The sequence below is a fragment of the Panthera pardus genome, unplaced genomic scaffold, assembly GCF_024362965.1.
Source record: "Panthera pardus isolate Hobbes unplaced genomic scaffold, ASM2436296v1 HiC_scaffold_13, whole genome shotgun sequence".
Taxonomy (NCBI): Eukaryota; Metazoa; Chordata; class Mammalia; order Carnivora; family Felidae; genus Panthera; species Panthera pardus.
Window position 1 is genome coordinate 15482517 of NW_026526688.1, and position 15706 is coordinate 15498222.

The following is a 15706-nucleotide window of genomic DNA, read 5'->3' on the forward strand; positions in this document are numbered from 1 at the left end:
CTCATCCGTAGTGAAAGGGTTTTGACTGCCAAGACAAGAGTATTCTGAAGACTTCTCACAGGAGTCAGGGTAGTTTGCACAATGACTTAACCTCACTGCAGTAAGTAAAGTAATTTAGTTTCTCATTGATCTACTATGTACAGGAGGAATATAAATGCAGAGAGACTTCATTTACTATAGTACCCAAAAGTTGGAAGAGCTTTGAGTCCTGTTTTCAGCATTGTAGGGGGGCTCAAAATCCATAGAAACAGTATGCCAGATTCTTTTGTAAAGCAGAGAAGCAACACCTAATTTATCTCTTTTGTATATCCACAATTTTGCACATGAAAAAGCAGGATATACTGCAGCAGTACTGCTGAACCAAGGAAATCAGGAAATGGCGTGGTGTCTGGTCCAATGCTAGACAGCTCAAAACAAAAGTTTAAAAACCATGCCCATAAAACATATTTCTTGTAGTGTTCCCACTTTCCAAACCTTGGCTTGGTCTTAGAACATGACAATTACGTCGTTTGTCTTCAGAGACTCCATGGTGTTTGAGATTTGGAAGGCTAGAGGGGCCTGGAGGCCAACACACTCACCTGGCCAGTAGTACATGTAGACCTTCCTTTTGGCCTTGGTCAGAGTGACCCACAGAGGTTCTGATCCATTCCACCAGAGAGGCATCAGGCTGTCTCTGTTGACACCAATGTCAAATGACTTGTTGGTGTTGGGGTCCCACATGTAGTTTCCAATCATCTGATGGACCTCACAATGGCGGCCTATGTAAATGAGAACACAAGGCTGTCAGTTTATTGTTCTGGTCTTTTTATAAAAGCCATTTTCTCTTTTCTGTTTATAAAAGCCATTCATGCACATTTAGTTAAGTACAGAACAGCATGAAGATTTTCTTTTGATTTTTTCATCATAGATATTTCTTCTCTCTTAGACTGTACCACAAGGACAATCCAATGAGTAGTCTAATAATTGAGGATGGGTTCATTTTTTGTGAAGTTAACTTGCCAAGCTATTTTAAATTACACTGAGGACATTGTGTGCACAAATTGACCCATTGTTCACAGCTTGAAATCTAAACATGAATCAGTATGAAAATTGTAGATTCCCATAGGGCTTGGATTAGCTTTTCACCCCAGAGCACCCCTCCGAAGCTCTGCTCCCACACAGTCACGGATCTAGATGCTGGGGGGTTTATTCCCTTGTTTCCCTGGATAAGAGGAGTTATCGCTTCAGCACAGAGCACTGATAGGATCTACGACATTTGGAACAGAATGGTGAAAAATAGATTCAACTTTGGAAAACAAAGCAAGAAAACAACCCTCCAAATGGAGTGTTATATAGAAATGAGGATTGCTTCTGTTGGGCACAGCTTAGTCCCAGAAGAGAAGCCAGAAGTGAAAGACGCAAGCGCTTGGACTCTTTTGAAACGTTAGGCTTAAATTATTTATTTTGGAGCAATCTGCTACATCTTTAAAGTAAAAATAACACAAACATTGGCAAGTGCATCAGAAACTGCTGCAATTTCAGTGAGCGTCATTTGGCATCACGATGAAATATGCTTCACCGAGCTCACTAACTACGCTTAATCCAAGTGGATTTTTTTGTTTGTTTGCTGTTGTTCTTTCTTCCCGAGCACCCCTACCCCACCCCACCCCACCCCAACACACACACACACACACACACACACACACACACACACACACACTTTGTTTTTGAATGAAAGCAAGGAGCAACCATAAAATACAATTTTGAAAACTTGGAGACCCAAAATATTATAAAGGAAAACCTTTTATTTCATCACAGAAACCCAGGCCTTCTACAAATCATGCTTTGAATTTAAAGCCCAGAGATCCAGACAAAATGGTTTTTACCCAAGGCTACAGAGTTAGATTTTTGACCCTGACCAAAACTTTCACATGTGGACTGATAAAATTAAAAAATAAAGTAAAAAACTTTGAGCAACTTCTCCAATGGTTAAGATTTCTCCAGTGGTTAAGCAATTTCTCCAATGGTTAGTTATTCCTTCAACTAACATTTAGTCAGGGTTCCTATGGGCTCTGCATTGTGATAAGCTTAGACATTCAAAATAAATTCATGTGGTCCCCATCCTCCAATGCCTTGTATGTAATACTCAACAGAGGTCCTTTTGCATAAAAGAGACAGGCTTCCTTGGGCCCGGACTAAGAAGGGGACCAAGCTGCCAACTTAAGACTCGTAAGGATTCTCACCCACTCTTTTGCTGAGGATAATTCCTAGTATGTTCTAACTCATTAAAAGTAGGAGCATGATCGGTTAACCACGTTACTTTTTTTGTTTTTAGTGTATCAAAGTTTAATAATATCAAGAGAAACCCTCTCACGAGTATAATTTCTTACCTGCTTTCTTCACCCAAAACTTGCATCCTGTACCTAAAATATTTTTTATTATCCTACTAATGCCCACTTATCCTTTTCACAAGGCAAGATAATCGTGACAATATTCATTGGGAAATGTGTCCTTTCTGGTCTTCCCCTGTAGATGTCCTCTAATGCCCTCCTAAGGGCAGGGGTATCTCATCTGGAGCTGGTGTCACAGACACTGAGCAAGGGTGCAAAATTGGAAAGGGGTGTCGAAAGTGTTACTGAAGTCAGTAAACCAAGAGAAGTTTCTAGATGAATCACAGGAAAGGGCTGCGAAAGCTAGGGATATCAGGTATGGGAATAATGGGGACAGGTACCAAGTGGGAGGGGTGTAGGAATCTCTGCTTTTGTTTGGAACTGTTTTGACTATTTTAGAAGAAATGCCTGAAACCCGAATCTAAGCAGGGGCCTCATGTGATTCAGTTTCCACTAGGTGTTACTTGTAGAGAAGGATGAAGCAACAAAAAAATAATGTTTAAAAGTACTTATAACCTCTATCGTATATCTCAGAAATGCCACAATATCATTTGGTAAAATATTTTTCTTTTTTTTTAACACTCTCATTCAACCGTCTAGACCATAAAGGGTGGAAACTCTCTTGCCTTCTTTTGCTTTCCGGGTAAAAATTTATAAGGAGCCTTCTGTGAATTATAGAGCTGCCATGTGACTGGATGGTGGAAGGTGTCTGTGCAGGAGAGACACAGAGATGGAGAGACAGAGAGAGAACATTCTTCTAGAGAATGTCTGTTACATTAAATTCTCTACCTCTTACACACGTTTCTTTGGAAACATGTATAGCGCCTCACTGAGGAGAGACAGAATCTATGTGTGCAGGTAACACAGTTCTGGCATATTTTAAATTTTCAAATGATGATATCTTGTTTCCTGTGGTTATCTGAGTCCTTTAGCTTTTTTCATGTTGGATATTCTCTCCTCCCCATTATGTGGGATGTAGCATTAGCCTTGGTACTCCTTTTACACACCAGTCGAATCAGTGGTGCCCACTCATTCAAGGGAGCTCCAATAACTTTATAATTAAAGCATTCTTTAGGGAGGCATCTTTAAGACAAGGACCCCAAGGATGCCTTTGGTTCCTGCTCCCATCTAGCACACTGGTTGGTCTCGGCTGGCCCAGAGTGGTTCATCCATTCTAAAGGAAACTTGGACCCATGGAAGTCAACATTTTTCCAAAGGCTGGGAGTGATGTGCTGGAACAGAGGTGTTTGCTCACTTCCTATGAGTGAAGGGCACCTAAGGAAGATCCGGGGACCAGCAGTTCTCCCTACGTGAGTTAATGGGTTTCTGTTAACAGTGGAGATCTTTCAACAAGGAGGTTATCCTCGGACCTCTGTTTAGAAAGTAGGTTTTATTCTTTGGGTGGATTTAGGGCCTTGAGTTAAAACGAGAAGGTGTATTCTTCAAAGGCTCAATCATAGATGCTGTGCTAGTCCCCAGGGGCATCCCTTTGTTCTGGGAAGTCAGCAGGAGGCTGTATGTTCCCATCTCATGTCTGCTCTGAATCTTCTCTCCCAGATGAGCTGATTTTCTTCCCATGAATATATTAAGGCTGGCAGTCTGTGCTTGTAACAGTATGAGTCCGCTCTTACTCAAGCTGGTTTCCTTACCTACCCTGTCTCTCTCTCGCTCTTTTGTTTTTATTGCCTGGGCAAATGTGGTGGCTATAAAAACAGAACAGAACAAAACACAATGTACTGGCTTCTGCAGCCCACAAGCTCTCATCTCCATATTTCTGTCTGACCCACATCTATTTTTATACATCTGCAACTCTCCTTGGTTTTCCTCTGGTTTGGGCTTTCCAAACAGAGCTTTGCTATAGTTTCATTATTTGGACCCTTTCCTCAAGACTTCAACAGAAACTTTCCTGACATGGACACAAACCACAAATCTCAAATCTCAGGTGGTTTTCGGGTATGGTGTAAAGAAGGTCTACTTCTGCTCATCCCAAGTGACAGCTAAGTAGGGCTCTAAAATTTGTTCCAGAAGGTGTATTACTCACTGTGAAAATGAGGGCAGCTCCTGGTAGAAAAATTTCCAAATACAGTTGAATGTTTTTCTCTTTTCTCCTCCTTTATCCCTAAGACCCAAAAGTTTATAAACTTATTAACACAAAATGTGGCAATCAACCTGCTACCTGAAGGACTTGTGAACTCTTGAAGCCCATCCATAGATGTCACCTCAGTTTAAGAGCTGCTGCATTTAGCTGGGAGCAGCTAGTGGCTACTCAGGCCAGTGGCAAACATGGGGGCTACTGCCTGCCTGTCTCAGAGGATACTCGTGGAACAGTTTCCACACCTAGAACTGTTGTATGAAAGGAGCAGGATAGGAAACCTTCATTTTTTATTCCTCAAAGTCTCAGTCAAGTGTGTTCTGACATAATGACCATCACCAGAAGTTTCTTGGCAAATACCCGAATAATCCTCTGCACCTGTTATATGTTCCCAGACATCCCAGAAATGGCTGGCCTTCACATCAAATGAGATAGCTGTGGATCTGTCCATTTTATCTATAACTGAAGGACATCTATAAGGTTGTTGCTATGACTTCATCTTCAAGCAGTCTTAATGTTTTCTCATCATTTTCAAACAGTTAATGTTAATTCCTTTTATAGTTTCTTATTTCATTTTTTTTTCATTCACGCCACATCAAATGTTTACATGTCAGGCATTTAAAGATCACAAATTATGGCCTCTGTATTTGAAGGGCTCATAGCTTGGTGGGGGCAACAGTGTGGCATAATGGTTAAGGGGGTAAGTCTTGGAGGCAGATTGCATAGGTGTAAATTCAAACTCTACTATTTACTATCTGTATGACTTTGGACAAGTAGCTTTGACTCTCTGAGGCATCAATTTTCTTATCAATTTTCTTATCTAATGGGCATGATAATAATTATGGTGATAGATACATATAGATATGTAATTCTCCCTTTGCAAGGTAGTGCAGGACCATAAAAATGACCATGCACAAAAACAAAGAGAAATGAATTCAAGTATATCACTAAAGAAAGTCAACAAACTGTGAGAGAAGAGAGCAAGAGAAGAAAGGAACAGAGAAGAACTATGGAAACAACCATAAGACACGTAACAAAATGGCAATAAAGTACATACCTATCAATATTACTTTGAATGTAAATGTACTAAGTGCTCCAATCAAAAGACATGGGGTGACAAAATGGATAAAAATGCAAGACCCATCTATTTTCTGCCTACAAGAGATCCATTTAAGACCTGAAGGCATATGCAGATTGAATGTTAAGGGATGGAAAAGCATTTATCAAGGAAATGGAAGTGAAAAGAGCTGAGGTAGCAATGCTTATATTGGTCAAAATGGACTTTAAAACAAAAACTGCAACAAGAAACAAAGAAGGACACTATATAATCATGAAGGGAAAAAATCCAACAAAAACATATAACAATTATAAATATTTATGCACCCAACAATGCAGGACCCAAATATATAAAGTGCTAATAATAAACATAAAGAAAGTAATTGACAGTAATACAATAATAATAGTGGACTTCAACACCCCACTTACATCAATGGATGGACCATCCAAATAGAAAATCAACAAGGAAACAGTGGCTTTGAATGACACATTGGATCAGATGGATCAGATGGATCTAACAAATATATTCAGAACATTTCATCCTAAAACAGAAGAATACACATTTAAAAAAATTTTTTTAATGTTTATTCAGTTTTGAGACAGTGACAGAGTGCAAGCAGGGGAGGAGCAGAGAGAGAGGGAGACCCAGAATCCGAAGCAGGCTCCAGGCTCTGAGCTGTCAGTGCAGAGCCCAATGTGGGGCTTGAACTCACAAACTGTGAGATCATGACCTGAGCTGAAGTTGGACGTTTAACCAACTGAGCCACCCAGGTGCCCCTACATATTTTTTTTTCCAGTGCACATAGAACATTCTCCAGAACAGATCACAGATTAGGCCACAAAACAAGTTTCAACAAATTCAGAAAGATTGAATCACGATGCTATGAAACTAGAAATCAACCACAAGAAAAACTCTGGTAAGAACACAAATGCAGGGAGGTTAAATAACATTCTACTAAACAATGAATGGGTCAACCAAGAAATCAAAAAGAAAATCAAAAAATACATGGAGACAAATGGAAATGAAAACACAATGATCCAAAATCTTTGGAATGCAGCAAAAGCTGTTCTAAGAGGGAAGTTTATAGCAATACAGGTCTACCTTAAGAAGTAAGAAAAATCTCAAATAAACAACCTAATTTATATCTAAAGGAGCTAGAAAAAGAAGACCAAACAAAACCCAAAACCAGTAGAAGGAAGAAAACAATAATGATTAGAGCAGAAATAGATGAAATAGAAAATAAAATAATCAGTAGAAGAGATTAATGAAACCAGGAGCTGGTTCTTTAAAAAGATCAACAAAATTGATAAGCCTTAAGCAAGACTCATCAAAAAAGGGAGGGGGGAATCAAATAAACAAAATCAGAAATGAAAGAGGAGGAATAACCCACACCACAGAAATACAAAGGATTATAAAAGAATATTATAAAAACTATAAATCAACAAATTGGACAACCTAAAAGAAAGGGATAAATTCCTTGAAACATATAACCTCCCAAAACTGAATCAGGAAGAAACAGAAAATTTGAACAAATTACCAGCAATCAGTAATCAAAAAACTCCCAACAAACAAAAGTCCTGGACCAGCTAGCTTCACAGATTAATTCTACCAAACATTTAAGAAGAGTTAATACCTATTATTCTCAAACTATTCCAAAAAATAGAAATGGAAGAAACACTTCCATAATCATTCTATATTCATTCTTCAATACCCAAACTAGATAAAGATACTACAAAAAAAGAGAACTACAGACCAATATCTCTGATGAACATAGATGCAAAATCCTCAACAAAATATTAGTAAACTGAACTCAACAATTTATTAAAAAAATTATTCACCACTATCAAGTGGGATTTATTCCGAGGATACAAGGGTGGTTCAATATTTGCAAATCAGTCCATGTGATACATAACATTAATAAAAGAAAGGATAAGAACCTTATGAGCATTTCAATAGATGCAGAAAAAGCATTTGACAAAGTACAACATCCAAACATGATAAAAAGCCTCATCAAAGTAGGTTTAGAGGGAACATACCTCAACATAATAAAGGCCACATATGAAAGAGCCACAGCTAACATCACACTCAATGGTAAAACACTGAGAGTTTTTCCCCTAAGGTCAGGAACAAGACAAGGCTGTCCACTCTCCCCATTTTTATTCAACATAATACTGGAAATCCTAGCCACAGCCATCAGGCAACAAAAATAAATAAAAAGCATCCAAACTGGTAAGGAAAAAGTAAAATTTCTACTATTTGCAGATGACAGGATACTATATATAGAAGACCCTAAAGACTCCACCAAAATGCTATGAGAACTGATAAATGAATTCAGTAAGGTTGCAGGACACAAAATTAATATACAGGAATCCATTGTATTTCTATATACTAATAATGAAGTAGCAGAAAGAGAAATTAAGAAAATAATCCCATTTATAATTGCACAAAAAAGAGTAAAATACCCAGGAATAAACTTAACCAAGGAGGTCTGAGAACTATAAAACAGTGATGAAAGAAATGGAAGACAACACAAACAAATGGAAAGATATCCCATGCTCATGGATTGGAAGAGCAGATATTGTTAAAATGTCATACTACCCAAAGCAATCTAAACATTTAACGCAATCCCTATCAAAATACCAACAGCATTTTTTACAGAACTAGCACAAACAATCCCAAAATTTGTATGGAACTACAGAAAAACTCTGAATAGCCAAAGCAATCTTGAAAAAGAAAAACAAAACTGGAGGTATCACATTCCCAGATTTCAAGATGTACGACAAAGCTGAATAATCAAAACAGTATGGTACGGACACAAAAACAGACACACAGATCAAAGGAACAGAATAAAGAGCCTAGAAATATACCCCTAATTATATGATCAATTAATCTTCAACAAAGGAGGAAAGAATATGCAATGGGAGAAAGACAATGTCTTCCACAAATGGCGTGGGAAAACCGTACAGCTACATGCAAAAGAATGAAACTGGAGCACTTTCTTACACCACACATAAAATAAAATCAAAATAGATTACGGACCTAAATGTGAGACCTGAAACCATAAAAATCCTAGAAGAGAACACAGGCAGTAATTTCCTTGACATCACCCATAGCAACATTTTTCTAGATATGTCTCCTGAGGCAAAGGAAACAAAAGCAAAATTAAACTATTGGGACTACATCAAAATTAAAAGCTTCTGCACAGTGAAGGAAACAAGCAACAATCTAAAAGACAATGTACTGAATGGGAGAAGATATTTGCAAATGACATATCCAATAAAGGGTTAATATTCAAAATATATAAAGAGCTTCTACAACTCAATACCAAAAACACAAATAATCCAATTAAAAATGAGCAGAAGACATGAATAGACATTTCTCCAAAGAAAAAGACAGATGGCCAACACACACATGAAAAGATGTTCAACATCACTCGTTGTCAAGGAAATGCAAACCAAAACCACAATGAGATATCACCTCACATCTGTCAGAAAGGCTAAAATCAAAGACAAGAAACAACAATTGCTGGTGAGGATGTGGAGAAAAAGGAACACTTGTGCATTGTTGATGGGAATGCAAACGGATGCAGCCACTGTGGAAAACAGTATAGAGGTTCCTCAAAATATTAAAAATAGAATTTCTATATGATCCAGTAATTCCACTACTGGGTATTTACCCAAAGAATATGAAAACACTAATTCAAAGGAATACTTGCACCCCTATGTTTATTGCAGCATTATTTACAAAGGCCAAACTATGGAAGCAGCCCAAATGTCTATCAATTGATGAATAGATAAAGAAGAAGTGGGATATGTATACAATGGAATATTACTCAGCCACAAAAAGAATGAAATCTTGCCATTTGCAACAACATGGACAGATGTGGAGGGTATAATAATGCTAACCAAAATAAGTCAATCAGAGAAAGACAAAAGCCATATGATTTCACTCATATGTGGAATTTAAGAAACAAGCAAATGAACAAAGAAAAAAAGACACAAACAAAAAACCACTCTTAATAAACATATGGTTACAGGGGTGGGGATGAAATAGGTGAAGGGGATTAAAAAAACACTTAGCATGATGGGCACTGAATAATGTATAGAATTGTTGAGTCACTATATCGTACACCCGAGACTAATAGAACACTGCATGTTAATTAACTGGAATTAAAATTCTTAAAAATGACTATGCAAGCTTAAACCATGCAAAACTATCCTAATAATCAGTGGGAAAAATTATAATTGTTCCATGGCCTTTAAATTTTTTAAAAATATTTAAATATTTATTTTTAAAATATTTAAAAAATTTTAAATTTAATGTATTTAAATGTTACAATTTTTTTTAAATATTAAAAACTATTACTGTAAGTAATAACAATAGGGAAATGAAGAAAATGGTAAAATTAATACTTCCTAGCACATTGCAATTTAAAACATTAGAAATATCGACAGCCAAAGAGTCTTATGTCTTTGTAAATACAAAAAACTTATCAGAATGTTTTGAACACTGTTTGGCTGCTTCTTCCCAAGATATAACACAATACAAGTGAGCATATTTTCCTTGCCTTAGCAAATTGTCCTACCCTTTTTTTTAAGTTCATTTATTTGTTTTGAGAGAGTGTGGAGCAGAGAGAGAGGGAGAGAAAGAATCCCAAGCAGGTTCTACACTGCCAGCGCAGAGTCCGATGTAGGGCTCGAACTCATAAACTGTGATCATGACCTGAGCCAAAATCAAGAGTCAGACGCTTACCCGACTGAGCCACCCATGCGCCCCTGTCCTACCCTTTCAGTTTGGATCGGCTTCAAACATTTTATCCTTTGAGTTTCCATGTTATGAAATATCTCTGAGAATTCTTTTAATGGGAAAATTTTTGCTGGTGTCACGTCAGGACAGCTTCAACCTCTTCATTACAACTGCTTTCTTCATTTATGTCAGTAAGTTCACCTTCAGTAAGTTCCTCTGGCTGCACAGCGACAGGTCCCAGTGATGCTGGTGTCAATATCCCCGCGATCAACTATTTCCTCTAGGACTCCAACGACTTTTGATTCAGATCCTGCAGAGTCATTTGCACAATTCAGGACATTCCTGCCACGTTGCACTCATGTTACTTGCTTCCATCGTGCTTGGATGCTTTCAGCTGCATGTTTTAGGTCATATTTCTTCCAAAGCTTAGCTAAAGAAACTTCATGATCTCCCACTGTAGCATCAATAGGCTGGTCAAAAGCTTTGTCTAAGAAAATAGGTTTTTAAAAGTTGAAATGGCTCCTTGATCGATTTGCTGGATTATTGAAAATGTTTTTGTAGTCAAAAGGAAATGTTCACATCTTCATTCAAGGGTGGAAGAGAACCAGGGTGACCTGTCGCATTTAATTTAAAGTCAGATTATGTGGGTTTATAATTATACCAGCAGGCAAGGAGGCAAAATAGTGATATGTTTTGCTGTCTGTGCACGAACTAAGCAACATGTCCAACAACCAATTACCAACAGACTTTGAAAGAGGTGATACGATTGGTCACTGATCACGGTGCACATTTGTTATTTACGTAGTGATTTGTGGACCGAGGAGCCAAGAGTGAATTACACTTTATGTTACGAGAGCTACAGTTAAGGTTGCCATATTTATTTTAGTTAATATAGGGGGCAACTCAAGTTAGAATCCTCTTTCTGGGAAGCTGGTATTATTTAACTAAACTGTGGAAACTGGAGTTTTGTGTTTACTCAAACTGAACAAAGCGAGGGGTGTGTTTGTGTATACATGGACATATGTACACACACATACATATATACACACACACACACACACAGAGCACAGTAAGCGCTGTTAACATGAACTTATGTTGTTATTATTAAGGTAGAGAATCAAATGTAATCTAGAGATCAGCTGGAACCTCCTTTCTCTTGAGCTCTCCACATGGTTTGTTCCAACCCTATTTCCACCAAGATTCTTGCAAATTCCCAGGAGCCCCACATAACGGCAGGCACCTCGACCTCGAGACGCCTGCTTCCATAATACGTAACACCCCAGAAATGGAGCTCAGCCTTTTAGTGCATTGTGTTACATTTCTACAAAGAAACCCCACACACAAAATATTCACAAGGGGGTGAACTTTACTGGGGATTCAGGGGAGTGGGGGTGGGGGCTGGAGAACAATGTGCAGAACTTCAAACTGAGCATCAGACACAAAGTTCTCCTAAGCCCGCTCAGCTCCCCCACCCAGGCTTCCTCCTCGGTCCCCTCACTATAAAGGTCCCAGCCTTGTCCATCTCATTGATTCGCCTCTTCTCCACCCTCTGCTCCACAGCACCTACCGGCCACATTTCTCTCCAGACTTCAGTTTTCTCAAAAGCAATTCAGCCCTCCAGAGCTCCTGCTCAACTCCCAAATTTGCAGGCTCATTAGCTCATAGAACGCTGGAAGGAAGAAAGGAAAAGAAAAGAAAAGAAAAGAAAAGAAAAGAAAAGAAAAGAAAAGAAAAGAAAAGAAAAGAAAAGAGAAAAGAAAAGTTTCTTTAAACAGGAGACACCCACTTTAGAAGGCCATTGTAGTTAGAGTTGCCAGGTTTATTTTAGGGGAAAAAAAGAAAAAAAAGACAAAGACGGAAGGCTCCCAGTTAAATTTGAATTTCACACAACAATGATTTTTTTTTTTTTACTGTAAGTACGTCCCCAAAACCCCGTGGAACAGACTTGTGCTAAAGCATTATTTGTTGTTTACCTAAAATTCAAATGTAACTGCGTATGCTATATTTTACCTGGCAACCCTCAACCGTCACGCTGAGGCGTCCTTTCTTTGTTGCTGTTTCGCAGTAACAGTGAAGCCTGAGAAGCGCGAAAGGAGGTGCCCGTGGAGCCCAGCAGGAATGGAGGGATGAGGGCAGGCCAAGTCGGCCTGGAGGAGCCAGGGCAAGCTTCTAGAGGAGCTGGGATTTGAAAGCTAGGGAGGACTTTTCATGCACACCGAGGTGATGGCAAGCACAAAATGATGAAGAGATGAGAGGGGATACTTCTTAGGTCAGATGCAGAATTTCACTTTCTATCACTCTGTGTTCACTTTCCTCACAGGGCGAGATGCTCTTAATCACACGATGTGCTGGTACAACTCAAGGTAGTCATGGCTTGACTCAGTCAAGGTCCCGGCACAATGAACAGATGGTACAGGCCCCCGAAGAGGGACTATTTACAAAGGGGTGGCCAGGGTTCGGGAGAACCAACCGGAGACGGTGAAGCAACCCAAGATTACTGTAGCAGGGAGCCAGCACCCCCACCCCCACCCCCACCCAGGCTTGAGCAAGGAGGAGAGGAGTGAGGCCAGCACTGAGCAGGGGCATCAGGACCACTCTCGTGACTTCAATCTCCTCTCTCTGTCCAGCTGAGGCCATCCAGAAGTTCAGCCTCCTGGGGTCCCAGGAGCACTAGAGGAGGTAGAGTCAGACAAAAACACAAACAGAGAAGACCCAGCACAGCAGCCAAGGGAAACCATGAGACAGATTTTTTTTTTTTGGTAAAAAATCACATTGTTATCTTTCTCTGACTGACAGGTGAACATAGGGGAAGGGAAGGAAATATAAGATAAAAAACAGAAAGGGAGACAAACCATAAGCGACTCTTACATACAGAAAATAAATTGAGGGTTGCTGGAGAAGTGTTGGATGGCGGGGGGGCTAAATGGGCGATGGCATTAGGGAGGGCACTTTTCAGGATGAGCACTGGATGTTACATGTTAAGAGATGAATCACTGGGTTCTACTCCTGAAGCCAAGACTACACGGTATGTTAACTAACTTGAATTTAAATTTTAAAAAATAAGAATAAATCTTAAAATAAAATGAAAAATAAAGAAAAGAAAATCACATTGACCACTCGAGTAGGCCCTTAACTAAATATTAGGGACCACCTGAGTCTGATGTTATCACCACAGGGCCTTGTGAGTGCTTATGGTCCCACGTATAGCTTAGAAAAGGGACCATATGGTCACAGGTGGCCTCTTGATCTAATCCTCTACCTGCAAATTCAGAGGAAAGGAATAACTCTCTGTGTTATGTATGCACTAGGTGTGTAAGGGGTGAATATTTTGCTCAAGGTCACAGTGCTAATAAGTGGTGCATGGGTGTAGGCGCAAAGGGAACAAAAGCAACTTGAACTCTGATTACCTGTCTGTCAATAGAATGTTCTTTGCTCTTCACTCTTCATGACTACAATAGAGTTAGTGGTCATATTTGTATTCTGGAACATACATTTATGCTGATTTCAGGAGGGGGACCTCTTGGTTTTTTTGTGTTTTTTTTAACCATTTACTTATGTCTATAAATACAATGCAGAAAACAACCATATAGCCTATTACTTTACAAAACACACAGGTTCCACAGCCAATGAAGAACCAAAAGAGGAATTTCTCTATTATACAAAAGCTTTTTTAATTCTGATGTATAATCATCTTTATAAAGTGATATTAATCTTGAATTTCTAAAGTCATTCATTGTACTTTTCTGGGGTCCATGTGTGTTTTCATTAGACGAGTGTGGCCATGTCTAATCAATGTTCAAACAGCTCACTGAGGGGCGCCTGGGTGGCTCAGTCTTAGGGTAAGTGTCTGACTCTGGCTCAGGTCATGACCTCATGGTTCGTGAGTTCGAGCCCTGCATCAGGCTTTCTGCTGTCAGCACAGACAGCACAGAGCCCGCTTTGGATCCTCTGTTCCCCCTTCTCTCTACCCCTCTGCTGCTGCTGCTCTCTCTCTCTCTCTCTCAAAAATAAATAAACATTAAAAAAACCGAGCTCGGGGCACCTGAATGGCTCAGCTGGTTGAGTGTTCGACTTCAGCTCAGGCCATGATCTCATGGTTCATGGGTTCGAGCCGCACATCGGGCTCTGTTCTGACAGCTCAGAGCCTGGAGTCAGCTTCGGGTTCTGTGTCTCCCTCCTCTCTCTGCCCCTCCCCTGCTTGTGCTTTGTCTCTCTCTCACTCTCTCGAAAATAAATAAATAAATGTTAAAAATGTTTTTAAAAAACACAGCTCATTGAAAAATGAAAAATGAAGTTACATTTTAGGCACATCAATTTAGTTGAAACGTGGAGATATAAATACAGATTACAAAATACTAATACAGATCTGAGAAATACTAATACAGATCTGGGAAATGATTGTTTTAAAACATACACATTTTCACCCAGAGGCAGCACTCGTGAGGCTGAGTCCAGAGTTGCGGGCAGTCCTCTGGGGCCACCCACTGGAAGTCTGTGTCACAACCGTGTATGAGAGGCACACTGAACCAGGCTGTGGGAAGTCTGTCCGCCTCTGGGAAATGATGGGTACAGCAGAAAGATGACAAGCGTGTGGTCACTCACACAGACCAGAGTCTGGGTTAAGGGGTCTTCCCCCTTTCTAGCTGTGGAAGTTGAGGCTAATCCGTAACTTCCTAGAGCCTCACTTTTCCATCTCTAAAATGGGAAAAACAGTACTTCCCTGGCTGGATTGTGGTATTAAAGATAAAAACTGTCAACACATATACAATGCTTGCTATGTTCCAAGTATTGTTCTAAGTTCATATGTTATGGGTTGAACTGTGTCCTCCCACAAAAGATATGCTCAAGTTCTGACCCCTAATACCTCAAACTGTGACCTTATTTGGAAATAGGGTCTTTATAGAGAATCATCTAATTAAAATGGAGTCAGGGGCACCTGTGCTGACAGCTCAGTGCCTGGAGCCTGCTTCAGATTCTGTGTCTCCCTCTCTCTCTCTACCCCTCCCCTGCTCATGCTCTCTCTCTCTCTCAAAAATAAACACTAAAAAAAATTTTTTTTAATTTTTTTTTTAACATTTATTTATGTTTTGAGACAGAGAGAGACAGAGCATAAATGGGGGAGGGGCAGAGAGAGAGGGAGACACAGAATCGGAAGCAGGCTCCAGGCTCTGAGCCATCAGCCCAGAGCCTGACGCGGGGCTCGAACTCACGGACCGCGAAATCGTGACCTGAGCTGAAGTCGGACGCTCAACCGACTGAGCCACCCAGGCGCCCCTAAAAAAAATTTTTTTAATTAAGTCATTGGGTTGGCCTAAGGGGAAGTCTGGACTCAGACACACACAGACAGAAGATGCTGTGAACACACGGGGAGAAGATGGCTGTCTACAAGCCAAGGAGCACCAAGAGCTACCAGAAGCTAGAAGAGGCAAGGAAGAATCCTCC

General features: G+C 39.8%; 1 protein-coding gene across 1 annotated transcript in view; it reads right to left on the minus strand.

Moving 5' to 3' along the window:
* ENPP6 (ectonucleotide pyrophosphatase/phosphodiesterase 6) overlaps positions 1–15706 on the minus strand; it is a 120497-nt gene that overhangs the window by 64838 nt on the left and 39953 nt on the right. Inside the window, exon 2 of the mRNA XM_019422316.2 lies at positions 579–758. Within this exon, the coding sequence (XP_019277861.1) occupies positions 579–758 (180 nt within the window). The remainder of the gene's footprint in view (positions 1–578; positions 759–15706) is intronic.